At 40.4% G+C, this 27782-nt stretch overlaps 1 protein-coding gene across 1 annotated transcript; it reads left to right on the top strand.

Moving 5' to 3' along the window:
- Window positions 1–1433: 1433 nt before the first annotated feature.
- Window positions 1434–25091, top strand: DEPDC1B (DEP domain containing 1B). The gene is made up of 11 exons (XM_075527447.1): window positions 1434–1558; window positions 2244–2509; window positions 7393–7528; window positions 9796–9923; window positions 15081–15211; window positions 16266–16313; window positions 16764–16904; window positions 20883–21049; window positions 22506–22682; window positions 23360–23545; window positions 23868–25091. Exons 1-11 carry the CDS (start codon window positions 1511–1513, stop codon window positions 24027–24029), a joined length of 1590 nt encoding a protein of 529 aa, XP_075383562.1. The 5' UTR covers window positions 1434–1510; the 3' UTR covers window positions 24030–25091.
- The last annotated feature ends 2691 nt before the right edge of the window (window positions 25092–27782 follow it).

Genomic DNA, 27782 nt, shown 5'->3' with positions numbered 1-27782 from the left:
CCAGACCCTAATATTACTGTTGGTCCAAGCTGTTGCGTGAGGGGACGGGAACTTAGATTTTAAAAGTATAATTGCCCAGGGATTTCTTTGTTCTGGGTCCCTCTCTGGAGGCACCCAGCTCAAGCTGTTTTCACCACTGTACCAATAAATCCATCTGGCGTACCTTGTATCAGAGACTCTGCTTCGGGAAACCTAGGGTTACGCCAGAGGGGAGAGGAAGCACCGAGAGTGAGTGTGTGTGAGCGAGGAGTCGAAAAGGGGCACCCGTCAGCTCAGTGGAGCTGCCGCTGTGAAGGGACTCCGGTCCTAGCAGTTAAAGTCTCGGGTGGCGAGTGTGCGACTCCCTGAATGGTGTGAGAGTGCTCGGGCAGCGGCTTCTCCTTTAACATAGTGTAACTACGCTAATGACAGCAGTACAAAATGTTATTAAACCCCGTCCTTCTATGCACAATGTTGCAGCCTGTGAGAACTGCACAGTCTTGACCTGGACAGTTACATTTTTTCCTACCTGAAAATTGTGCATCTTACATGCTGAAATGCATTACGTGTTGAAGTTTGTAGTGAATGTTTAGTGATAATGAGGGGAATTGGGTTGAAATTCTGTGTTCCTTAGATTTGGTGGAGGAGAAACACTAGTATTACTAGCTACTCCTTGCCTAACAGATTGAGTCCTGAAAACTGGGGCGATTTTTGTTTGGTGGGGTTTTTTTTGTTTTTTGGGGTTTTTTTTCTGTTTTTTTGTTTGTTGGGTTGGGTTTTTTTGTTTTGGTTTTCGGGTTTTTGTTTGGTTTTGTGTGTGTGTGTGTGTGTGTGTGTAAATTAATGAAAAGGCTGTATTCTCTTTATCAAGGTGGCACTTCACCAGACAGTATTTCATTGATGTGGTTTGACTTTCCCAAACCTAAGCCTGGGCCGTGTCCTGAACCACGTACTGGCTGAGGAAATACAAACAACACGTGGTTAACGCTCGTTTTAAAAATTAAGTAATGTCTCTTCTGGGAAGCCAAAACGTCCTACTGAAGTAGACTGCCACAGAGGAGACGTTCCCGCTCTGCTTGCCCGGGAGGAGGCGAGTTTCTCCTCCGGTTCTCCTCCTGCGCCCGGTGCCACCCGCCGGCCTTGTTTTCTGCCCTCTCCCTGGCGCCCCACGGCCAGCCCTCCGCCCGAGGAGCGTGGGGTCACCGGGACCGCCCGTGGGGCAGACACACCCGAGCCTGGGGAAGGGCAGAGGGGGAGAGCCCGGAGGCGCGGCTGGGGGCACAGGGACCTCCGCTCCCGGGCAGGGAGAGGGCCGGCGGCAGGGCGGGCCCGGCCGTCCACACGGCCCACCGCCGCGGCGGGGCGGGCCAGCGGGTCCTCCCGCCAATCAAGGGCGGTGCTGGCCCATCACGTGCTTCTTTCCTACCCAATAGGCGAATGCGGCACCTCTCGGGCCGGGATTCAAACGGTCGGCGGGCGCGGCGCGTGCGGCTGCCGGTTTCCGTGGAGACGGCGAGGCCCGGCCGCGTCCATGGAGCCGAGGCTCGTCGGTCCCGGGCCCTACCGCGCCACCCGGCTGGTGAGTGCCCCCCGGGCTGGGGTGCCCTGTCCCCGCCTTTGTCCCTTGTGTAGCCTTACCCCGTCCGCGTGGGTCCGTGCCCGTCGGCAGCTCTCTAGAGTCTCCTGGGTACCGGCCGGCTGCTTCGAGGCAGTCTGGCCGCCTGGGCCTGCCCCGCTGGCCGGGCCTCTGCGGCCTGAGGGCCGAGCGCCGCCAGCCCGGGCGGGCCCTTGGCCTGTACCAGGTAGCGGGGACCAAGCGGGGACGGTGGGGCGGTCCCCAACCGCCGTTCGGGTGTTGGTGCTCCCCACGCTGAGTTTGTGTGGGGCGGCTAGACCCCTGCGCCCCGCGGCACTGGGGCGGCAGCAGAGGCCGGCAGAGCGGAGCTTTAGTCCAGCCTTTTGTCAAGCTAAAAGCCAAGGGGACGTTAAAGCTGTATCCGTAGAGCCGTAGGTAGTATGGGGCTCTAGATCTTTCAACTTCCTAAATTTGGTGTTTGTTCTCAGATGTCAACTGTTTAAATCATAACTTTAGGTTTTAGTGTGCTTGTAAAGGCAGATGATCAAAAAAGTATGTAGTTCTGCGTTCAGATCTGGCTGCTAAAATGTGCAGCTACTTTGTGTACATAAATGTACAACCTACTTTGTACAGCTAAAATGCTTCTAGAAGAGCTCCAGCAATGGTTTGCTTTGTTCTTCTTCCCTAGTGGAACGAGATAATAGAACTTTTTCGTGCTGGGATGCCTTTACGGAAGCATCGGTGTCGCTTCAAAAGCTACGAGCGTTGCTTTAAAGCCTCGGAGGCAGTGGACTGTTTACATGAACTGCTTGGCTCTAATCAAAATTTTGGCCCAGAAGTGACTCGCAATCAAACCGTTAAGCTGCTTAAAAAATTCCTGAAAAATCATGTTATTGAAGATATTAAAGGAAGATGGGGCAAAGAGGACTTTCAAGATGATGGCCATTTATATAGGTAAACCCCTATACGGTGACTGAAAAATTTTGGTTTTTGGAAACGGGGAGTAATAACTCTTGTGTATTGGTCTTAACAATGTTGTTGTAGAATGCCTTTGAAAAGTGTTAATGTGTCTTCCCCTCCCTCTTCCTTTTAAGGACTTTACTTTCTTTAGTGATAGGCAACTGTCATGATTTAATATTTGGCTTGAGGTTTTTTTTTTTCTTGTTTGTTTTTAAATATTTTTGAAGGGCACTTTTACTCGATTACATTCTATGGTTGCTAACAAAAGCTTTTGCAGCTTTTACAAGGTAGCAAGTTCTGTTTGTTGTTGGTAGACATCAGGTTTGTCAGTGTTGGAAGACTGCATATCAAGAAGACATTGATGAAAGTGAGGATGCCAGTGAGCACCTGACTCCAGTTGTCATCCCTCTCCCCCGCCGCCCTGACTATTCTGGATGCTGTTTCCACTCCTTCTGAGAGAATAGAAAGGCTTTCTTATTTTAAAAGTCATTCATGACACAGTCTTTCTCTATACTCCCTGGGTTGTAGATTGAAGTTGTCTTAAAAGAAACAGTTTTATTTGCTCATCCTCAAGGATGCTTGCTTACTTATCCCTGTTTAACCTCTCAACTGGTGACTGGTTTAACCTCTCAAGAGTGGAAAAGAATTTTCTTTGTAATGAAAGCTTGGTATTACTGGAGTGGGTTCTTTGACCTCTTGTGACCTTAGTTAAGGTTCGGGTGTCCAGAAATTGTGGGTTCTGAATTTGTACCATCTTGTAGTGTCCTGTTCAGCGAAAAAGTAGTGTGAAAATGACCATTACCTTAAGGATGGATCTGTAACTTATATTGTGGTGAATCTTCTTTTGAGCAAATGGGAGCTTTCTTCCTGCAGAGCAATAGGGAAAATAGGTCAGCAATAATGCTGTGTTTCTACTTATTATATATATTATTATATACTTAAATTTTATGTAGTAATATTTTTGTAATGATTTCTTAATACTGTATTTGGAAAAATGTATGTAATACTGAATTTCCACTTGATGTGGTTGAAGTCAATTTTTCATTTTGCTCTGTGATCTTAACTAGTTTGTTTGTATAGTGTGCTTAAGCTTTTTTGCTGTCTAGTCCATACACCTATGCTGTAAGTGCAGTTGTTCATTACTCTCTTAACTTCATTTATTAACTTGGAATACTTTAAAGTAAGAGGTATGTATGATGTAATTCTTCTACTTTGTCATAAGCAAACTTGGGTCAAGATACTTTCTTATAAAAGAACTGTGGTTTATGTTAAACTTGTTCCAGTTCAGTTCAGTTGACTTACAGTCAGATTGGATCAGATTTGTATTTAATTCCAGTAACAAATTAGCACCGATTCAACTTGTTCTTTATGATACTGCATGACATCTTTCACTAAAAGTGGTAGCTGGTTTTTAGCCTGCCTTCTGAAAGAAATGAGACTGAATGCTACAGCTTCCCTGCCAAATAAGTTAAATATTCAAACCAATGTCAATCAACTTTAATGGAAGAAATTTTAAATATTTTGGGGGGAATAAAAAATGAATGTTCTCTCCAAATTTAACTCCATAAAAGGAAATTCCATCTCATAATTAATCAAAGAAAATGCTAAATTTTAGAATTTGGAAATCAATTTGGAAAACAGGCATGGAAGACAAGAAGAGCTGCAGAGGATCTTAGGTCTTGACTTCAGCCTAGGGAAGGTTAAATGTAAAGGAGTGGTGTGGAGTGGGCTTTTTACTTGTTTTTTAGAAAAACAGTTAGGTGCTGGTACAGCACATGCTGGTAGGTGTGCTATTGGTTTGGTATGTACCTAGCCCAGTCCTGCTCTGTCTATTCTTCTCAGGACAGCACTACCCGCCCAGTTTTTTTCACTGGTTACCATAGGTGTTAAGCACTTTCTCTCCTTTTTTTCTGGGCATTGAATCTTTGTAAAAAGATTAAATATGGGTTTTAGTAACAGCTGGTATTATGCTATATCTCTTTGGTTTGGGTTTGTTGTGTTTGCTTGGTTGTGGTTTTTTTTGTTTGTTTTGCATTGGCATTGTGACACATTCAAATAATTTTATTCTTTTCTCCTTTGTATTTTCAGCCATGACTTTCCTGAGCTGTAGGCTGTGGGAAGCTGCAGGCTGTGGAAATTGGTTGGGTGAAATTTTTCTGTGCTTTTAATTTTCTATGTGCTCTGCCTAATGATCTGCTATTGGACAAGAGATCCAATTTCTTTTGTTATAGCTATCTTAACGATGTTCTTTCTCTGCCTCACATTCAAATAACTAAGTTACTAATTGAACAGGTTTTTTTACTAGAACTGCATACCTTTCATGCATTTGAAATTGGAGCTAGCTTTTCCCACCGGGCTTGGTGCATAAATAAACTATGTAAGTTACTCATGGTTTTGGTGTTTGGCTTGAAATATTAAAACATGCTTTTCTCCTATTTACGGCGCAAAACAGCGGTTTTCCAGCCTGCCTGGAAATTATTTAATGTTCTGGCAGCTCCCTCTGGTGGACTTTCCTAACGCTACGTTGTAAACACGTTTCTCACCGTGTTGATAGGGGTAACAGTACAAGTCGCTTTTAATTCCACTGACAGTGCTTTACTCTGGAAACCTTGATATGCTTCATACCTTTTCTATAAATGCCTATGTTAATTTACTGTAACTGTACACAATGGTGCATAGCTGTGTCACTCATTAACTTCGCATGCAAGTGTAGTTCTTGCAAGTTCGCATGCAAGTAGCTCCTGTTCACTCCACAGAGTATGCAAAAGAGATGTTGCCAAATGTTGATTTGCCTGTGAGTATTGGGCAAGTATTAAATGAGAAGGTGAGAACTAGTGTGGCTTCTAAAGCCAGCAAAGGCTATCTGCCTGTGCGTCCTGACTTACTGGCTTCGTGTAGTCTACAATAATAAATGAGAAGTTACCATTTTGGAAGCTGTCAGGCTTTACATTTTTTGGAATCTAAGCAATTGTATTAAAAGCAAAAGGGTTAGTACTCTTGCATTGCTAGTAAACTTCTGGGAATTCAGCTGTGATACTTGTTATACCATTGATACTGATGGTAGTTGACCCTGCTCTCTACCTGTTGCCCTGGACACAAACAGGTATCTCTATTTCCTCCTAGTATAAACTCCTAAAACTACTGTTGCTGGCTGTAAACCATGCTAATCTTAACATGTCGACCTTGGAATGTTCCTCAGTTGCTAGCTTTAGGTAACATTATTCTGTTCATCATAAAATCAGAGGCTTTTCATTGTTCATCCAAAAACTTGGCTCTATCTAGGTCTTGCTGTAATGCTACCTGAAAAAGGGGAATGTGCCTCCTTTTTCTGCTTGTAAGAACTCATTCATTTACTGGTTGGTTGAGAATAAGGGCAGCAGATGACAAAAAACTAAAAATTGTGAAGAACTGGAAGGGAAACAAGGAACTGTTGAGAATACTGTAAGGCAAAGGAAAAAGGCTGCAGACATTTTAACATTAAATTCTAAGAAATAACTAATAGCTGAAAAATAGTTGAGACCACCCAACAGCTGAACATCTGCAATGTAATCTGGGTTACTTTTAAAAGGCAGAGTAAGTCTTGCAGGATTAGTGCAAGGTGCTTATTACTTATCCTCAGGGTTTGTCCAAAGAAAGTGATATCTCCCTGTGTTGCAGATATTCTGTTGAAGAGCATTGTGGAATATGCCAAATGGACTCGGTGGGTGTGATCAAACCAGAACGTGTTTAGCCCATGTAGTCTAACACTGCTGGACTAACAAAAATGCAATACAAAACTAATATAAAAACTAATTAAATGTTGGAACTGCCTTGAGAGGATAGGGTGAAATTTTAGAGAGAACTTGAGGATTTCTTGAGCATGAGAATCTTTCTGGTAGGATATAAATGCGTGCTATCCAGTGGTGTACAAGCTCTTGTTGCATGGTCGCAGACATACCTGTCTTTTACATTCTGATTGAAAGAGTGAGTGAGGCTGAAGCAATTTCTTGAAACATCAGGGATCTCAGCATCTAAAACCTAGGAGTGCAGGTAAACAAGATCTGATCTGGGCCAGTCTGATGATACGTTGCCGTTGAACTGATTTGCCTTTCTGATGTGCTGCCATTAATTCCTTTGTACATGCTCTGACCTAGGTTTGGCAGTAATTTAATTCTGGTCAAGCTGGAGATGTGACTGAGCTGAATGTGATCTGGGATAGTTTGTTTTCCTTGTTTTCTGCAAGGGCTAGCTTAGGGTTTATTTCTGCTAATTTCTTCAAGGCACTTCTTGAAATGCCTTAAAAAGGGAATGAGTTTCCTGCACAACCAGCTGGAAAAAGACTCCAGAAAAGACCTGCAGGATATGATCTTCGCATAGAAAGCATGTAAACACAGAACAACATGGTAATGTGGACAAAACTTTGTGTGGACACTTGCATGGACACTAATTAAATCCAAGCGCTAGTCATGTGACTTATTTATGTAGCTTTGCTTTAGGAGATGCACACTAGCACTGCACTTGACATAGGGAAAATCTACACACAGCTTGTTCAGCAGAATCAATGTTTTCTAGTGAAGACCTGAATCAGTTGTCTATGCTTAGGCAGCTGGTGCTATTTGAGCTGCACTGGGATATCAGACATTCACCCAAGGCTCAGCTATATCATGGGAGGTACAAAGGACCTGAACTTTTCTGGAGCAGCAGATGGAGGCCAAACAAGACGCATTAGGATGTTTTACATGTCACTCCACACTAGTCTTCAGGCAACTAAGTTGCACTGTGAATGTCCAAGGCATTTGTTTTATTTTTGCATGTGAAGACCTACTACAGTTTTACATTGGTAAAAAATATGGAATAGGGTGGAGTTCAGAGGCATTAAAAAAATTCTCTAATTGTAGATTTCCTCCTTCCTCACCGCTGAAGCCATATCCAAAGAAACCTTTGTGTGGAAAGGAAGTAATTAGATTTCCAGACTGGAATGAACCGAAGGCTGGCACTTCCCAAGAACACATCCCAGTGAAATCAGTCACAATGGTAAGATATCCAGTTTTTGTTTCCCCAGATGTAAGCATATTTGGAAAGCAAAACTGAACTAATGATCTCTTTGCTGTGGCACAAAATACTTTGTCATAAAATTAAATGCAAAACACTTTTATTTTAAACTTACGTGAAGTAAAGTTGTTCTTAATGATTTGCTGGGCATGTTGGCTTGGAGTGTTCTTTCTGCTACAGATTATGGTGTCCTGAGCATCCTAAGGTCAGCATGGCGGTATTTGCCAGTATGCTTGCATTCCAGTTTGCTCAAATTCCAGTAGGGCATTTATTATCCTATGAAATAAAATAGTTACTTTGCTGTCACTTAACACTGTAACTCTTATTCAGACACTTCATGTAGCAGAATATATACAGTATTACTCCTTTCCTAACTGCTATGATGTTGTTAGTTATTCAGTTTCCTTTTTCATAAGAATATGTTGTGGCTAAGAAGTTGTCCTGGTTTCATTGTTACCCTTTATGAGTTTGGAGAATCATCCCGCCCCATACTTACCTGGATTGATCCAGCCTTTGTAAAGTTGTTGAAAAAACTGTTGCTTTTATTAGTAAACCAAAATTGTATCAACTCTTGCCACCTGAACATCTTAAAAGCCTAGGCTGCTGGAGTTATGTATGTTCTAAACCATTCCTCCAGCGTATCTTGTATGTGAGTGTTCTTATATTTTGTGAACTCTTGGGACTTCTTCAGTAATTTTGGCCTTTTTATTAATGCTCATCAGTGCAGGACACTAGCCTTGGATTTCTTGGTGATCAGTAGTCTGTCTGGAAAAGTAGCTCCTGCCATTTTGCAGGACATCTAGAGGTCCTGAATGAATTGTTATCCCATATTTGTAATCCAATTACTTATGTGCAGATCAAATGCACCTTTCATGTACAGCAGCAGGCTTCTGAAGAGGAAAAAGCATAGTCCTTAGAACTTCAATAGTAGGTAGAAGATTAAGAGGGAAGAAAGAAAAGATAGTGCCAAAGACAAGTAAAGAGAATAGGGTGTTTTAGTGACTGAGCAAGCACCTGCTGCAGTTGTAACATGTTACAGCCTCCAGCTGCCTGCTCTAAATTTCCATCCAAGCATCCTGGCCTGATAAGAATTAGCAAAGGACTCCCTATATACATCTGACTCGGATGCGACATCATACAGTCTGGCATAGCTCAAAATCTTTCATTGGCAGTTTTGGTTAATACAGTGGACCATAAGTTGAAGTAACTGAGGCAAAGGAATAAGCTTATTTCTGCTGGGCCTTTTACAGAGAGGTGTAGCTTCCACTGGAATGGTGAGGTAGACAGGCAGCTGAAAGTGGTGGCACCTTAAATTGCTCCAGCATCAATCAGAGCACTTATTGGCTGTGTGTGGATCGAGGGGCATAGGTCCATGTAGTGAAGTACTGATGTGGAAGACCAGATACCAAGTTCAGAGGGTGCTATTTGTTTCAAACTAGCTCTAGTCTAGTGTCATGGGATGACAGACAATTAGTGCTTGGAGTAATTAAGTGCATTCGTGGAGTGCATTTTGTGGTTTGGTTGTGATCACAAGCAATACTGTTAATGTGCTTTAGGAGTGCTCTGTGATGTAAATCAAAGAACTGGGAACAATTAGGAGTTTTGCCTTGAAAAGTACATCACTGACACAAACTGTATTGTATGTCTACCCACCGACACGTTGATGACAATCTTCAAGCATCGAGCTTGGATGTGAAGACTGAGTAAAGGATAGTAGTCTCTTGCATTCTCTGCTTTACTTCATTCTGTTGCAATGGTGGACTAGATTTAATGGGTGTCTTCAGCTGTAGCTATTTGCTTTTAGTTTCTTCATATACAGAACCTGCTAATGAACTTAATGTTTAGTTATGATCAGTGTATGCTTAACAAGGATGAATATCAGTCTTTGATATCTCATCTAATAATTTTTCCATAAGCAGATGTTTAATCTTAGAGTGGTAGTTGAAAACAAGTGAGTTGAACTGATTTTAATCATGGAGAGGATCTGAACACAGGACTAGAGGCTGTTGACTCCTAAGCTTTAATGGCTATTCTGACAGAATTTTTCAGCTTGGGACAAGTTACGTCACTGAGAAAAGATGCTGCACGTCTGTGAAATCTAAACACTCACTTGCATCCTGGAGGCTTTACTGGAATTTAGAAGTATTTAAAATACTTGCAATAGGGGACATGCTGTACTATAAACATATTATGCTGTTTAATACTTGAAAAGTTACCAGTTAATGAGGAGCATTTTTTTCTGGTTTCAGAACTCTGAGATGTGGTACAAACGACACAGTATAGCTATAGGGGAAGTACCGGCGTGCAAATTTGTGTTCCGCAGAGAGCTAACACAAACAAATATAGAAGAGATATGGAAATCCATGACTTTGTCACGGTGAGTGTACTTGTGAGTCATTTGCTGTTAGAGTAAAACTGTGTAGTAGGTAATAGTCTTGTCTGTCTTCCCTGGTAATGCTTGTAATTTCACCCACTCACCTTTCATCACTGCCATCAAAGCTGTAGTGGCTAGACTAACTACACCACTTGTTATTTGGCTAATGAATTCAGCAAATAAAGTTTGCAAAGAAACTTTATTGTGCTTAATACCTTTTGACGTTTTCCTGTTGTGTTATACAAGTCCTTTTGTTGTGTGGGCTTTGTCTTGTTTAATCACTTTTTTCCCTCAGTCTTTCTCTTTTTTTCTTGTGTCTATGAAATAGAAGCACTTCTGTGGAAGTGCAGTGCAATGAAACCTTTCAATGACAAGTACAATACTTCATCTGGATAAGAAATGGAGTAGCTAATTAAGTGCAGAAGGCTTTGAGATTCAGATATTCTTTACTATTTCCAAAAGGAATATCCTATGCAAAGTTAAAGGTATTGTTTAGACTATTTATGCAGGAGAAAAAAACAATATACATTAGCTATTTTTACAGCACAGTTGAGGCCTTACTAATGATTACTTTCATCTAAACCTAGCACATTATCTCCACGTGATAAACTTGATGCCGAGGCGAGCAGCTCCGGTACCGGCACCATCTGCAGCAGAGCGATCTAGCACAGTGTACAGGGTGGTTTCCTCAACCAGGGAAGCCTCAGGGAAGTGGAGACACCCGCAGGGAGCCCATAGCTCGCATGACAGTGGCTGACAAGACCTGGGTGTGGCCAGGAGCAACTGCGGCCAAGCCCCCCACACACATATAAAAGAAAGCTCTACAGCGCGCTAGCAACCAGGAGTGCTGCCAACAGGCCCGGCAAACAGGGCATGGTGCGGCAGTTTGCGCGGGAAGGCACTGTAGCTCTGCCAGCTCGACCAGGAAGTGATGCTATCCACCTGGCAGAAGGCTGTGTCTTCTCTACACTCTGCACCCGCCACGGCTGATGCAGCTTCCCAGACAGAGCTCCCGATGGGAATACACTGCCACCCAGGTGTCAGGCTGCAGGGTGCGCCCTGCTCTTACGCAAGTACTGGATGGCAGCAGTGAGCGCACCTGTGGGAGGTGTGCCCACGTAGGGGAAATCCTCTGCTTAGTGACAGAGGTCTGGGAGGAGGTGAGTAGGTTGAGGAGTATCAGGGAGTCTGAGAGAGAGAGAGATAGACTACTGGAACTGCACGCTGCCTTCCCTGGGACAGGCCCAACAGTCAGACAAGACACATGATATGGAGGATTCCCTATCCTCTCTCCACCTGGCTTAACAGAGGATTCCTTATCCTGTCTCCACCTGGCTGAACGCAGTGACTTAAGGGATGGGGGCAATGGTGACAAGTTCTTGCCTGGCGCAGCAAGCGTATCTCCTCTATGACAACCCCCCTCCCCAGGTTCCGTTGCATAATAGGTATGAGGCTCTGAAAGTGGAGCCAAACAATGACAAGGACGGTGGTTCATCTAGGTTGGAGGTATCACCAAGGTTGAGTTGGCCTACACCCTGCGGCAAAACCACTTCCACAAAAAAAAAAAAAGACAGGTCATTATCATAGGAGACTCCCTTCTGAGGGGAACAGAAGGCCCAATATGCAGACTGGACCTGCTTCTTAGGGAATTCTGCTGCCTCCCTGGGGCCTGCGTTAAAGATGTGAAGAGAAAACTTTCTACCCTGGTATGGCCCTTGGATTAGTATCCATTATTGATTTTTTCATGTAGGCAGCAATGAAGTTGCAATAAGGAGTTCAAGGGCAATCGAGAGACTTCAGGGCCTTGGGATGACTGTTTAAGGGACCAGGAGCACAAGCAGTGCTCTCCTGTATCCTTCCAATTGCAGGGAATAATGAGGGAAGAAACAGGAAGAGCCAGCAGATCAATACCTGGCTCCAAGACTGGTGTTACTGGCACAGTTTTGGGTTTTTTCATCCTGGGTTGGTCTACATGACACCAGGCCTGCTGGTGACAGATGTGGTACACCTTTCTTGAAGAGGGAAAAGGATCTTTGCACAGGAGTTAGCAGAGCTCATTGAAAGAGCTTTAAACTAGATTTGAAGGGGGAAAGGGATAAAAGCAGGCTTGCTAGAGATACTCCTGAGGGGGGACACCAATGTTTGAGGGATGGTGTGCTAGCAAGGTCCTTCAGTCTGCTCCACAATGTACTGACTGCACTGAAGGGCATTTGAAATATCGTCATACTAATGTGCGCAGCATGAGGAATAAGCAAGAGGAGCTAGAAGCTTTGGCCCAGTCCCAGAGCTATGACAACATTGGCATAAGTGAAACCTGGTGGGATAAGTCCTGTGACTGGGGTGACATTATAGATGGTGATAGGCTCTTCAGGAGGGATAAGCAGGGCAGGCAAGGCAGGGGGGTGGCCCTGTATGTAAGGGAGGGATTGGATTGTATGACGCTTAACAGTTGATGATGACATGGTTGAAGAGCCTCTGGGTAAGGACGAAGGGGAAAGCAAATAAAGTGGATGTTGTTGTGGGAGTCTACTATTGACCAGCCAGCCAGGACAATGGCACTGATGAATTATTCTACAAGGAATTAAGGGATTTCTCTAGATCAACCACCCTTGTCCTTATGGATGATTTTAACTTCCCAGACATCAACTGGGAATATCATACAACGGACACAAACAGGTTCAGGAAATTTCTGAAACATGTTGAAGATTACTTCTTGGTGCAAGTATTAAGGGAGCTGACTAGGAAAGGTGCCCTTCTAGATTTTTTGTTTGTGAACAGAGAGGGACTCGTGGTCAAAGTGGTGATTGGTGGTTGCCTTGGTCACAGTGACCACAAAGTAGTTGAGTTTCAAATCATTGGCGATAGGAGAAAAACTGCCAGCAAAACATCAACCCTGGATATGGGGAGAGCAGACTTCGGGCTGCTGAAGGAGCTAGTTAGTAAGGTCCTCTGGGAAATCTGCTTCTGAAGGTATTAGGGTCCATAAATGCTGGTCACTTTTTAAGAGCCATCTCTTAAGAGTGCAGGAGCAGGCAATTCCAAAGTGTTGAAAGTCAAGCAAGCAGGGCAGAAGGCTGGCTTGGCTGAGTAGAGATCTTCTTCTAGAACTTAGGTGGAAGAGGAAAGTGTACGGCCATCAGAAGCAAGGACAGGTGACACAGGAGGACTACAAGATGCTGTTTGCCACTGGAGGGAGAAAATTTGTGCGGCCAAAGCTCAATTAGAGTTCAAGCTGGCCAGCACTGTGAAGGACAACAAAAAGGGCTTTTTAAAATCTGTTAATAGCAAAAGGAGAATCAGAGATAACATTGGTCCATTGCTTGATGAAGTCAGTCACCTCACAAATAGGGATGTAGACAAAGCAGAGATGTTTAATGCCCTCTTTGCGTCTGTCTTCAACACCAATGATGGGCCCTGGGACGCCCAGAGCCCTGTGTTGGAAGACTGTGACTGGGAGGATGATAAACTCCCAGGTGACCCTGAACTTGTTCGAGACTTGCTGCTCCGGCTGGATGCACATAAATTTATGGGGCCCGATGGGATTCATCCCAGGGTACTGAAAGAGCTGGCCGATGTCATCGCAGGACTTCTCTCCATTATTTTTCAATGGTCTTGGGACTCTGGAGAAGTCCCAGTCGACTGTAAGCTGGCAAATGTTGTCCCAGTTTTCAACAAGGGTAAGAAGGAAGACCCTGGTAATTACAGGCCTGTCAGTCTCACTTCAGTGCCTGGTAAAATTATGGAGAAGGTTATTCTGGGAGTCATTGAAAAACACTTGAGAGACAATGCAGTCATTGGCCGTAGCTAGCACAGGTTCACAAGGGGAAGTCCTGCTTAACTAACTTAATTTCCTTTAATGACAGGGTTACCCATCTTGTTGACCAAGGGAAGCCAGTAGTTGTGGTGGCTTTGGATTTTAGCAAAGCTTTTGATACTGTCTCTCAGAGTATTCTTCTAGGTAAACCATCCAGCAAACAGCTAGACAAGTCTGTAGTACATTGGGTGAGCAATTGGCTGACGGGTCGGGCTCAAAGGGGTACATCGGGGTACCTGTAGTAAATGGGGTTACATCAGGCTGTCGGCCAGTCACCAGTGGGTTTCCTCAGGGCTCAATTTTAGGGCCAGTGCTCTTTAATATTTTTATAAATGATCTGGATGCAGGAGTTGAATGGACATTAAGTTTGCTGATGATACTAAATTAGGAGGAGCTGTGGGCTCCCTTGAGGGGAGAGAGGCCTTACAGAGAGATCTGGATAAACTAGAGAGCTGGTGAAATTTAACAAAAGCAAGTGCCGTATTCTGCATTTGGGATGGGGTAATCCTGGTTATACGTACAATCTGGGGGACGAGAGGCTGGAGGGCAGTCCCGCAGAAAGAGATCTGGGGGTTTGGGTTGATGGCAAGTTGAATATGAGTCAACAGTGTGCTCTGGTGGACAAAAGGGCCAGCCATGTCCTGGGGTGCATCAAGCACAGCATAGCCAGCTAGTCGAGGGAGGTGACTGTCCCACTCTACACTGCACTGGTGTGGCCTGACCTTAAGTACTGTGTGCAGTTTTGGGCGCCTCAATATAAGAAGGACATCAAACTATCAGAGTGTGTCCAGAGGAGGGAGACCAAGATGGTGAAAGGTCTTGAGGACAAGACTTAGGAGGAGCAGCTGAGGTCACTTGGCTTGTTCAGCTTGGAGAAAAGAAGGCTGAGGGGTGACCTCATCACAGCCTACAACTTCCTCATGGGGGGCAGCAGAGGGGGAGATGCTGATCTCTTCTCTCTGGTGGCCAGCGATAGGACACAAGGAGATGGAATGAAGCTGCGTCAGGGGAAGTTCAGAATGGGCATTAGGAAAAGGTTCTTCACTGAGAGGGTGGTCGGTCACTGGAGCAGGCTCCCCAGGGAAGTGGTCACAGCACCAAGCCTGTCAGAGTTCAAGGAGCGTGGCTGGACAATGCTTTTGGTCATATGGTTTAGTTTTAAGTAGTCCCGTGAGGAGCAGGGAGTTGGACTTAATGATCCTGAGAGGTCCCTTCCAACTTGAGATATTCTATGATTCTGTGAAATGGAGAGGTTTCTTCTTCAAAATCATATCTATCCTAATACTACATGTTTGCCTTTTTCAGATTAGATGATGTATGAACTATGTTTTTATGTATTTTTACAGATTACAAAAGGTCTTGGGTTTGGATTCTCTGGATGAAGTGTTAGATACAAAACTTGTGAATTCAAAGCATATAGTCCAAAATGCATACAATGTCAATAAGCAAGGCATTGTTACTTTAGAAGACAAATCAAGTGAGTATTTTAGAAATTTTCATTTAGATTTTTTATATTGTAGTTTACTAGTATAAAAAAATACTAGTTCTAATCTATACTAACATGTAGCATTTTTATATCTGTATGACCACATCTACACTAGACTTTTTACAAAGTATGTCATTGTTGTCCTTTGACATCCCAATAGTAAGAATCAGTGTTTATTCCATATTTACTCTCTTAAACATACTCCTGCTTTAGCAGGGTTGAAAGATAAAGGTGAAAAAGCAGCAACTTTTCATTTATAAAGATAGGGATATTATTCACTTCAAGCTGGCTTTGTCAGCCCAGCCCTTAACTGCCTGAACTGAAGTGTTTACATGAGGGAAATGTGTATTAAAAATTGGGAAAGAATCAAAATGTACGCTGAGAGATGCTTAAAATTTCTCAGTTTTGAGTTTTCAGTCAATGTGTTTTGAAACTAGTATCAAGTTTAAAACTGCTTTGCCAGGGAGAAAGTGAAGCATCTTTGCTGCTGTGATATATCATTTACAATATTATTGCCACCATGTTTTCTACAAGATTTGTAGAGAATTGAAATATGAGATTGGAACTTGGTTTGGTTTGTGAATGGAACCTCCTCCAGAGCATACACACATTCATTTTAGAGGCAATTGGAGCACTTCAAGATACTGACTTCCTCCTTGCAGAAATGACAACTGAATGTATAAGTGCTTTTCATCATCTTCAGTGCAAAGTAAACACTTCACTGTAATGCGCTAGTGAAGGTGTAGCTTGAACTAGTTTGGCTGATTTCTGCAGGGCAGGTTAAGGATTTGCGATATGATCCATTTTGCTGACTGAGTTGTAAGAGGTAGGCATAACTGGTTGATATTGAGTACTGGAGGTACTAAAGTATAGATGTAATTCAAGCTAGATCCTACGTTAAGGTATAGCCTGCCTTTGCAATCAGTCCATCCACTATATAAGAGGAACTTCTTAAAGAATTTTCAGCTTCACTTTTATCTTACAGTTTAACTTTTTTCTCAGGTTTTTTCTCCTTTTAACTTCTGTCTGTTTCTCTCCTATGCAGAGGAACTACCTCACTGGATATTATCAGCAATGAAATGTCTAGCAAATTGTAAGTAAATTCACGAGGGGAGGAAAAAAACCCAAACCAATCCTTCCCTGTAAAAATCAGTCAAACCGACTGTGCTTTTACCGCTTTATCAAATCCTGTTTATATTCAGTCAATATTTTTTCTGATCATTGCCTTAAAACAAAGTTGGAAAAGATCAGCCAGCATATATTATCCTGCCGATGCAGCTATTTCAATGAAATATATAAAGATTTAACTATTCTATCCATATTTTTCCTCTACTATGTGTTTTCACTAGACCTATTGGAAATAGGTCAATTCAACAGATCAATACAATTTCACTTATATTTTGCAGAATTAGTCTAAGTTTTGTTGTTTTTATTTTCTGCTTGATGTTGTGCTTTTATTGGCTGGAATAGAAAATAGTGATCTGGTTGGTGGCTGCAAATTAAATTTTTTTTTTTTTTTTTTTCCCCTCTCCCCTCTTTGTAGGGCCCATCTGCTCAGATTTGAAGCAGCCTACATACTCAGGATTTGAAAGAGATGTCTTCAAAACTATAGTGGACTACTTTGGCCAGATGAAAGAACCTCTTCTCACATTTCATTTTTTTGATGTTTTTGTTAGTGTGTTAGGTAAGTAGTTTGGGATGTAATGAAAACATAATTCTTTTGAATTAACTTCCTGGAATTCATTTACCATACCCAAATAGTATCACAGCTCATTTCTTTAGGGCCTGTCCTGTCCATTCCACATAGAGAACAGTTTACTATTTAAATTTATTTCATACCACAAGGTGGTTTTATTTTTGTGGCTTTTTGATCACATTGGTTCAAAAGCCTTCCATTGCTTGTCTTTATAATTTTTAAAGGCCTCTGTTTGCTTAACACTGCCACACCCAACAGACAGATTTTAACAGATTTTTCTTTTTTTACAAATGCCTAAGTGTCTTAAAAACCTCACATAAGCTTTCAGAAATTGCTTGACTGAAGTCTAGATTAAAAAGGATTAGGGCTGCAAGGACTGTTTTTAACCATGGCAATATGACATCTGAAGGAAATTGAAATCCTCTATAGCTTAAACTTGGAATAGACATTAACTAATCTAGTGCTTTAAAGAAACAATAATTTAGTTATTAACTCTAACTTTTTAAGGGCTGACACTATATCAAATTCACTTATTCTGTTGCTATAGATGGCCCATCGAAAGACAGTAAATGTGAAAAATATTTGATTACATGTTATGGTTACATTTCAGAAAAGAACAACTGAGTTGAAAAGTAAGCATGCTTTGTAGCATGTCACTTTTCTGAGCTTCTTTAAATGGGAACAACATTGCTTTTAATAAACTATTGAGATGAAAAAGGAATGCAGAATAACACTTTCATTTCTGGAATTTAGTATTTTTATACTTCGTTAGTTGACAATCTTGCTCCAAACTGAATAAGGTTCCTTTTCTGACTTCTTTTTCTTAGACAATAGGTATTCTTGATAATACCTTTAAAAATTCTTCCTTTCCTCTCATACTCTCTTTCTGTTTGCTCTACCATTGTATTTCACATCTTTCAGATTTTAAGAGTTTTATTTCGCAGTATTTTACAGATGTAAAAATCAGAAGAAAGAATTCATGCCTATGTTTATGTGGAGATGAAAGGAAATCATGCACTGTTTCAAAAAGTCAAAAAATCAGTTTGTGGTCTCTTTCACAAAAAAATGAGGTGTTAATATGGAATCCTTCCTTACTAACAAAAATAGATTTACACAAAAAAATCATGGGAATACAGGCTTTCAAAAACTACTTAGTTTGTTTTCTATCTTCATACAATTTACTTTAAAGTACTGGCAGTACATGTTTGAAAATGTCAGTTTCTTTAGAAGTCTTGCCTAAACAGCCTCCTCCAGACACCTAACACAGGTATTTGAATACAGTAATTGCTTGCAGTTGAATTGCTTGCAGTTGAATGCAGTCATTGCTTAACAAGTTGTGCATTTACAAAATATGGAAAAGTAGATCCATGTCTGCAGTTGCATTTCTGTGGGTTTTTTTAATCGAGTATGGTTTGCTAAATTGGCAATAATTCTCAATCTTAAGACACTTAAAAACCAAGATTTCATTCTTTGAGTCTTTGACTTTTCATATTGCTACTCTCAGGGAATTACAACCTTTCCACAGTGATTATAGGTCGTCTTTCTTCCTTCAGTGGATAAGCTTTCTGTTTAGTGGAAGACTTCAGGAAATAGCAAAGAAAGTGTTATCAGGTGATTTTTTTTTTTTTAGTAATTTGAGGCAGCCATGATGTGATTTGTACATGTCTAAAAGCTCCATCTTAAAACCTGAGAAATACTTGCAGAAATCACAGGTGGCTTGTGTAACCATATCAAGATGCCTCACTTGCTTCTGCTTTTGAATTAAGACTGTCTAGAGTACTTCTCTTCCAAGAGGGTGGCTGAAATTAATTTTCAGAATAGCTAAGAAAGTAGGACTGAGGTGTCAGTGACCATCAGATATTTTACTAACTTATTAGGATTAAACTTGCTCTTTGCACAGGTTATAATGATTCTTTATGTACAAATCTCATTAAGGTTAATTATTTCTCAGGGCCTCTTCTAAACATATGCACTAGTGTGCTTGCCAAATCTTCCTTTGAAATTAGAAAAAGCTTTGCTTTGAAAATGAAATTAATGACAGTGCTTTACCATTCTTCTCTTGGAATATTGTCTGTTTTGGCTGCCCTACTTACTACTACACGCTTCTGTTCTTTTTTTAATAACGAACACCTTCCACTTTTTACACAGTGTGGAATTGACTGCCATGGTGGATGAAGGGACAGCAGTGGATGGTGTTTATGTTGACTGTAGTAAAGCTTTCAACACTGTCTCCCATCACATCCTTACAGGCAAACTGAGGAAGTACAGGCTCGATAAGTGGGTAGTGAGGTAGACCAGAAACTGGCTGAATTGCTGGGCTTAGAGGGTTGTGATCAGTGGCACAAAGTCCAGCTGGGGGTAGGGAGTACCCCCAATCAGTAGGGAGTACCCCAGGGCTGGTAATGGGGCCAGTAGTAGTTAACACTTCATTAATTGCCTGGATGGTGGGATGCTGTCCTAAACAAGGACAGAGTGTGCTAAGAAGTGTGCAGATAATACAAAATGGGGAAGAGCGGTTAACGCAGCAGAGGGTTGTACTGCCATGCAAAGGGACCTCAACAGGCTGGAGAAATGGGCAAACAGGAATCTCATAATGTTCAACAAAGGGAAATGCCACGTCCTCTCCTGGGGAGGAATAACCCCATGCACCAGTGCATGCTGGGGGTGACTGACTTGAAAGCAGCTTTACTGAGAAGGACTCGGCAGTCCTGGTGGGCACTAATGTGACCATGAGCCAGCAGTGTGTCCCTGTGACGACCAGCAGCATCCTTAGCTGCATTAAGAGCATTGCCAGCAGGTTGAGGGAGACCTTTCCTCAGCACTAGTCAGTGAGTCCAGTGGAGGACCACAAAAATTATTAAGGGCTTGGAGCATCTGTTGTATGGGGAGAGGCTGAGAGCAGGGACTGTTTAGCCTGGAGAGGAGAAGGCTCAGGGTGGATCTTGTTAATGTGTATAAAAGACTGATGTGGGAGGAGTAAAGAAGAGGGAGCCAGAGTTCTATCGGTGATATCCAATAACAGGACAAGAGGCAATGGGCATGAACAGAAATAAAGGAAACTTCATTTATACATAGGAAAATAGCTTTTTTAATTAGAAGGTGGTCAAACACTGGAAGAGGTTGTCTGGAGAGGCTGTGGACTCTCCATCTTCAGAGATATTCAAAACCTGACTGGACATAGTCTTGGGCATCTTGCTGTACATGATGCTGCTTTGAGCAGAGGGAGAGCTCTAGCTTATCTCCAGACATCCCTTCCAACCTCTATAATCCTATGGAAAAAAAAAAGTGTATCTCTTTGTCATCTTCCTTGTTCCTTTTTTAAGAGAAATTACTGTTAGACTTCAGTCATGCAGATATTTTGCTGGTGGTGAGACCTCTTTATAGGTACTTAAACTACTATCGGATACTACTGTGCCAGTCCAGTCTTCAAATCTCTGCCATTCTCACATTCTGTGTTTTCTCAAGAGTTTGTAAGTAGAATTAGTCATAGATTTAACTTCTGTAGGTGTGAGGGACATGTCAGTATCGTCATAGCTGTCACTGATGCATAAGCACGTTTTGTTTAAATTCTCTGATTGTTGCCCCAGACTTAACTTTTTTATGTGGTTGCTACATCTGTGCATGCATCTCAGTTGTGTTTAGAGCTTGAGGGTTATAAAAGAGCAAAGGATGAACCAAAACACTGTAGTTTTTAATGTCTACTAATATCTAGAGTTATTGGTTATCATTATTAATATCTCTGAATGTATCAGAAGGAAATCTTGTAAATAGTTAAACAAGGTGCCCAGTTCTAGTAGTCCAGTTCTAGGGATATCTTCCTAGACTCTTTGGGGAGTGGAGTTCTAAGGCAGTCTTGAATGAGTAGGAAAGCAATTTGGGGAGGCAGATTTAGAAATGTTATGTTAAATGTTATGGAAATATATAATTGAGAAATGTTGCCCAATTTCCTGATTTTGTATAAACCAGGTCTGCTGCAAAAACACAGCAAGGCTGTAGAAGCTCTTCAGATATCTTGTCTCCTGCTGCCACCAGAAAATCGGAAAAGACTACAGCTGTTGGTGAGGATGATGGCAAGAATTAGCTTTAACAAGGATTTGCCACCTCTTTCTGAATCAGTGAAGACCAGAACCTTGGTACGTATAGTGTTAAGGCAAAAGGTCAAGACAAGGCTTTTGGAGCAGCACAGATAAGAGATTCTTGTTGGAGAGTGTATACAAAATACAGTTTGCTTGTTTGAAGAACAGTTTGTCTATTCTAGCTACTCTGAATTTGAATAAATTGGGATTTCTTGGTAAGTCGTGAGCAAATGAAGAATTTGCTCAGAATTGGAGGTTTCTTTATCTTTTAGAGTTAAATCACTACTGACTTCACTATTGAGTAGAAAAAAAATAAAATACAGTAGATGAGGTCTCTGGTATTCTTTATCACTGCAGACAGTGTGAGAGAAACAGACTGCCTGTTTCAGTCTTAGTTAGAAATATGTAGCTGAATATTACAGATTTCAGCCATTTAAAAAAAATCCTACCAGTTTGTTTCAGTACTATTTTTTTCATCACTTAACTACAGAAATCTCTGAAAATAATTTTAATCAGATTTTGACAAAGCCCTGGCTTTTGCTATGCTCTTTCTGTAGGAATACTTGTAGAGTTATCACTGATGTTCGCAACAGCAAGTTATCACAAAGTTATTAGGCATAACTTAGCAGTTCCTACTGGCTAAGAACATGTATGTTTTTGGTTAATTTTCATGTCTTTTGCAAGAAGGGCAACAGAAAACTTGGCTGTGGAGCCACTCCTTAAAAATCCTATAGTAGCATGCATAAATCTAAATTTGTTCCATAGCAATTAAGTTTTTAATTAACTATGAATAGTATTTGATTAAAATAATTAAATTTTTGACTGCTAAGGTTATAATTTAATTAACTGTAAATGGTTTTTGATTAAAATAATTATGTTATAATCTAAATGTTGTTTTTAGAAGCAAATCCTTTACAGTCCAAGTATTTTGTACTAAATTTTAATTTAGCAGTGCAGTCTATGGTACATGACAGAAAACCTTGATTGCCTTTTGTGCTTTTAATGTTCGAAGTGACTGGTGCACAGACAGAAAGCTCTTGTAACTGAATGCTTGAGCATGAGACTACATGAAGTGAGTTGGACCTGAAATTTCGTTTGATGCTTTCAAAATAATGGTATTAAGTTTTCCTTCTGGTGCTTAACTTCTGTCAAATTCCTGTGTTGTTTTTAAAATCTCTGAATTATTTGTGCCATGTTTAACTGGAAAAGCCATGTGAAGTGGCTATTTAACAAAGTCTTGAGAATAAAATGGAATTCAGCCATACTAAGTCTAAAATCAGGGTTAGATTATGTATATGAGGCAAGAGCCATCTTCAGTTCACTCAGATAATCTCACTGTACACAACACTTTTTTTTTTTTTTTTAATTGATGTGTTGGAAGTATGGTAAGTATTGTGCTGTTGAAGTCTTTTTTTTTTTTTTTCTAAAAGATAATTTTTAAAATTCAGTCTGATTCCCCACCCCCCACCCCCAAACACAAAAATATACAATAATGATGATGTTTTTTTCTCAGATGGTTCAGGCATTTTCCCGTTGTATTCTCTGCTCAAAGGATGAAATGGACTTGGATGAACTGCTTGCTGCTAAACTAGTATCTTTTCTCATGGACAATTATCAAGAGATATTAAGTGTTCCTTCCACCTTAAAATCTTCTATAGAGGAACATGTTGCACATCTCCAGAGAGTCCAAGTAGGTATCTAGTGAAGAAAGCCTCTTATACCTCTGCTTCTAGATCAAATTTATCCTTTCTACTCCAAAGTTCTACAGTTCTTAAAGCCTTTGTTCTGTCTCTGCTAGCTTATGAAGAGCTTAATTAATTTTGACTGCTGATATTCAACCGTAACTAAGTATTTAAATGAAACTAAGCAGATCTTGAATGATTTAGAGACAAGAACTCTAAAATATGTTTTCCTGTTGGTCAGCACTATCATCTCCATGGAATGGGCACAGAATTCCTCACTATGTTTGTTGTACTGAGGAAAACCATGAATAGTTAAAAAGTGTTTCCATGAATGTTCTGATTTTCTTTGAGTCATCCTTACTTGCTCACTTTTTTCGTAACTCTTTTTCTGTTTCCTGATACCATATTTTGTTTTGTTCAAAGCTGCTTTTTAGTTCTTCCTTCTTTAATTTCTACTGAAAAAGTAACTTTTAACTTATTCCAAGAGTTAAACAGGCTTCCTTTGTGTCATGTTTTTTTGACTTACTAGAACTCACTCAATTAGTGCAGGAGATAAGAGGTACAATTTAGGGTCTTTATTCCATACCTTCTCTACTTCATGACTTCAGGTGGTCAATTTGATTAAGCTGGTTTTTGCAAACTTATTGCAGAAAACATAGCTGCTCTTTTTTCATTCTTTCTTCAGATAAAATATGCTGGAGCTGATACTGATGCAACTTTTCCTCCTCCATCATTTTGTCACCAAATCAGTACAGATGAATTTGAATACCAAAGGGCAACTGGCTCTCAAGAACCCCTGGCAGCTTTATTGGAAGAAATTGCAATGAATAAGGAAATATCTGTGAAAGATAAGAAGAAGCAGCTAAAACAAGTAAATAAAAAGTCCTCCACAGTCTTTAATTTTAACTTAAAAAGCTTTATCAAGTATTAGACATATAGTCCTCTAGAGAAATACTGAGATTTAAAATAGTAGGTATTCTTGGGGATTTCAAAATTCTTAATCATTTAGAATAGGGGTACTGTGATGAATGAAGCCATATTAGAAAATATTACCTAATTTTCTGTACGGAGGTAGAGAAAGTCCATTAGAGAAATAATCATTTTCCTGCTCCAGAGGTGGAGGTTGCACTTTAATAGTTTTTTATATTACAAGTTTGAGTGAATTATTCACTTACATTGATGTATTTTTCTAGTTTCAGAAATCTTACCCTGAAGTGTACAGAGTACGATTTCCTACCCCTGAAACTGAAGCGGTGCTATTTCCAGAAAAAACTAAACAGAAACCACCAATACTGATGTGGGCCTTAAAAAAGCCTTTTCAACCATTTCACAGAACCAGAAGCTTTCGGATGTAAATGGTTTGAAATATATCATTGAACCGAGTCAGAGTATTATCAATGGACCTTATGCAAGAGGAGCCTGAGCAGCATGTAGTTACTCAAAACACTCCTGCAGATACTGTTGAGACAGTAGAAAAGGTCAAAAGAGGAAAGTATTGAGGTGGTAGAAATGTGAGCCATTATCAGTATTTTTGTAAATCATTATTTTTTTAAATGTCTGTTACTTTAAAAAAACAAACCTCCAACAAACTCAAGGTGATTACTCTACATGGGTGATAAAGCACATTTGCTGTGGTTTGATTTGACTATCATTTCAAGATCTAAATGTATTTGTGTGTAATGTATTGTTGATAACTAGTCAACAGCTTTTTTTTTTTTTTTTTCCCCTGAAAATGAGTCTCTTGCATAAACAAGGCTGGGTGTTTTCACGGATAGCTCGGGGAATTAATTTGCTGTACATGCTTGAATAAATATGAAACACTGGATTTTGTTTTGCTGTTGTACACCTTAGTGTTCTTGATATGTAAGATTTATTTTGGAAAACTGTAAAAACTCGTTCTTAATTTTCTGATTCATATGATGCATTATAGCTTGAGTCAACTCCTGCTGAAATTCCATTAACTTCTGTAGTGCTGACCCATTCTTTTAAGCAGCCCAGTCTTTTAAGTCTTTTCCCATATGCTCTTACTAAATATTGCCGTACAAAATTGGATGCTTGACAACAGAAAATATTTTATCAGAAAAAACTGAAGCCTTGCATTTCCTCTGGAAATGGAATTGAAATATTGAAGTGACATTGAAGCATACATGCCTTTAATGATTTCATTTGTTTTGCATTATGAAATCTCCTGTACCTATAACTTGACTGTGCATATAACATACTTGATTCTGACAGCACTTTTGAGCTATTAAAGCATTACCATTTCCTGATATTTACTTAGAGTGGTGATTTCATGTTATCCATTAGAGATTTAAAGAGCAGCATTTCATACCTTATTGAATGTCAGAGTAGCCTATGCAGGAGAGAAGGCAGCTGACATCTCAACAAATTTCTATCTTACATTTTAGCAACATGGTGACTATCCTGTAATGCAACATTGATAGTATTTTCACTTTGCTAACCTCCTAACCAGTCAATAAGCTTTAAGATGTACATTAAAAGATTGTTGGTTTAATAGATTGTAATATTTCATCTGTTATAAATACATCGGTTATACTTGGACTTCATGTCAATAATCTTTTTCCTTTAGCAAAATTGATACAAAAGGGTACACTTTTCAAATAATAAGGAAATATTAAAATTAATATTAAAAGTAGTCTGAGGCTGCTTCTTACCTTTTGTACTAGGTCTTCAAGGGTGAGACAACCTTTTAGATGTGTCATAGTATTGTATTTGCCTATGTGTAGTTGAACTTTGACTATAACTAGACTACTTAGATAATTTTGGTTACAGCACTAATCCATGAAGTATAGTAATGAATAAGGCTAGCTGGAAAGTAAGTCTTGCATAAAAGTGGAAATGCACCCTAAGTGATCTCTGACATCAGTTCTTAAATTGCGGAGGAGAAGTAGTAGCCAATCTGTTTGCCATTGGAAATAATCTCACTGCCTGCCAAAAAGCCTTCTACTGTCATGTTCAATTTTTTCCCCATTGTTAGTTTTTAAAAATTTGTAGCCTTCCTGAGCCTATTTTAAACAGTAATTAGAGTTTACTCATTAGTTTCCATGAGGAGAAGTTGAAGATGTCATATGTTTCTAGGGATCAATTGTACTTTTATTTTAAAGAATTGCTTCCTTGACTGCCGTAAAAACAAACGAGACAGCAAGTCCATTTGCTCACAATTCCAAAGCCTGTGAAAAATACCAACACAAAATGACCTCTAAACCTTTGAAGGGACTGTAGGGAGGGAACTTCACCTGAGATCATAATCTCACAGACTGAATTTTAACTGTTGCCCTATCTTGGGAGACACTTAAGCAAGCTTATCTTAGTAATAGAAGATAGGTGACTATGGCTGCTGCTTACTACTCTTCCTTGTCTCATAACTGAACTAACTGCAAATATGCAAGAAAAATGGTATGAACACAAAAGTAAGTTTGCCTATACCTTTCACGGTGGAGGTTAGAAAAAGAAAGCTTGATAGCTAGTTCAGAGAAGACTGTGGGCTTGATGAAGTGTCTTAGAAAAAACATAGGTTCTGTATCCCTAAGCTACAGTCAATAGAAAATTCAGTTTTGATATTAACTTTCTCAGGAATTTAACCTTTACTTCTGTCCTAAAGCCCTGCAGTGTCTTGATGTTGCCAAGACTGAACAACATGGGCTCTATTTGATTTATTTCTCTTGAACTGTGAGGACCATAAGCTAAACATTCTTTTGCTTAACCTAGTGGTTATTTTCTGAAGAGGCTCACTAAATGAAGTACTAGCTGACATTCTCTTAAAGCACATCAGGTGGAAGACTCAATAAAGGTAGAAGATGTTGTTTCAGCTGCTTTTTCAGTCTACTTAGACCAATGTCTGTCGTCTAAGAGGAGCATCTGAAATAGCCACATGTAAGCTCGTATGTAAGTAGGAGCTATTTCTTGCTAAATTTGGACAATGCTGTTTAACTCCTTAGTACTGAAACTTCTAGTGTAACGCCATTAGCTGTCATGGTACTGTTAGGCTTTTTGGACAAGATCTTTGAGTAGAAACTTCTATTGTGTGGGTGTTTTTGTTTGGGTTTGTGGTGTGGTTTTGTTGTTGTTTTGTTGCTGTTTCTTTTGCTTTGCTAAGTTCTTTGCCCCCAGCAGAGCAATTTGTTTTCCCTCAACCCCCACCCCACTTTGAGCATAACCTCTCTCCTGACCTATTGGTTCCTAGTGACACATCTGTGACAGCTTTGCTGCAGCAGTTCTTGTAAGAGGGAAGAACAGTATTTACCTTCCTTTCTTAGGAAGGGAGCGGAGTCTTTTGCTTAACATTGCTCTCTTGCTTTCTTTCCTTACACAAACACAGCTTGCTCCAGCTCCTAAATTAACAACCAGTCATCCGGAAAACCTTTTGGTTCATGTGTCTCTGTTTCTGCTCAAGTCCTCTGATGTTGTTTGTTTAATAGCTTCCATTGTTAGTTGCTAATACATGAAGATTATTTAATTGCTAATACTTTGTATGAAGTCTGTTTAACTCACCTAATTTACCAGGATTGTGATATCAGCTGTTTACACTTCTGACTATAGAGAATGATTGATGTTATTTTCTGAAACTGTTTTCAGATGTTACTTCACTTCATATTGGAGGAAGCTTAGGCAAAATCTGGGTGATCTCATCTTCTCATTCTACTAAGTGGAAACAAGAACTAAAGTGAAGAAGGTAGTATGTTAATATACCATGCTTTTTAAGTTATTGCTGTGATATGCCAGAGCATTTTCCCTCTCTTTTCTAAAAAGATATTTTATGTTGTAAGAGCATCTCTTCCTTTCACAGAGACTGTGCTAACTCAAATGACTTGCTTTGCCTCTTGATCATAATTTTTTAAGTCTCCTGCTGCCTCAGGGTTTTTGATTCTAGTTATTGTAGCTCTAGGTAAGCTCACACTTCTCAGATTTTAAATCCTCAAACTCATAGGTACCATTCTGTAGGTGTATAAGTGCACTTGAATTAATTTTATTGATTTGGAACAGCTGGTGTACTTTATACCATCTGTAATGCATTAACAGTACTATTTTCATCAATTCATTAGGCTTGAAGCAGAAGTGTGAGGTGACAAGCTTTCAGGAAAACAAAG

Source organism: Mycteria americana, chromosome Z (genome assembly GCF_035582795.1).
Source record: "Mycteria americana isolate JAX WOST 10 ecotype Jacksonville Zoo and Gardens chromosome Z, USCA_MyAme_1.0, whole genome shotgun sequence".
In the NCBI taxonomy this organism is placed as follows: Eukaryota; Metazoa; Chordata; class Aves; order Ciconiiformes; family Ciconiidae; genus Mycteria; species Mycteria americana.
This window is presented reverse-complemented; position numbering and strand designations above follow the sequence as displayed.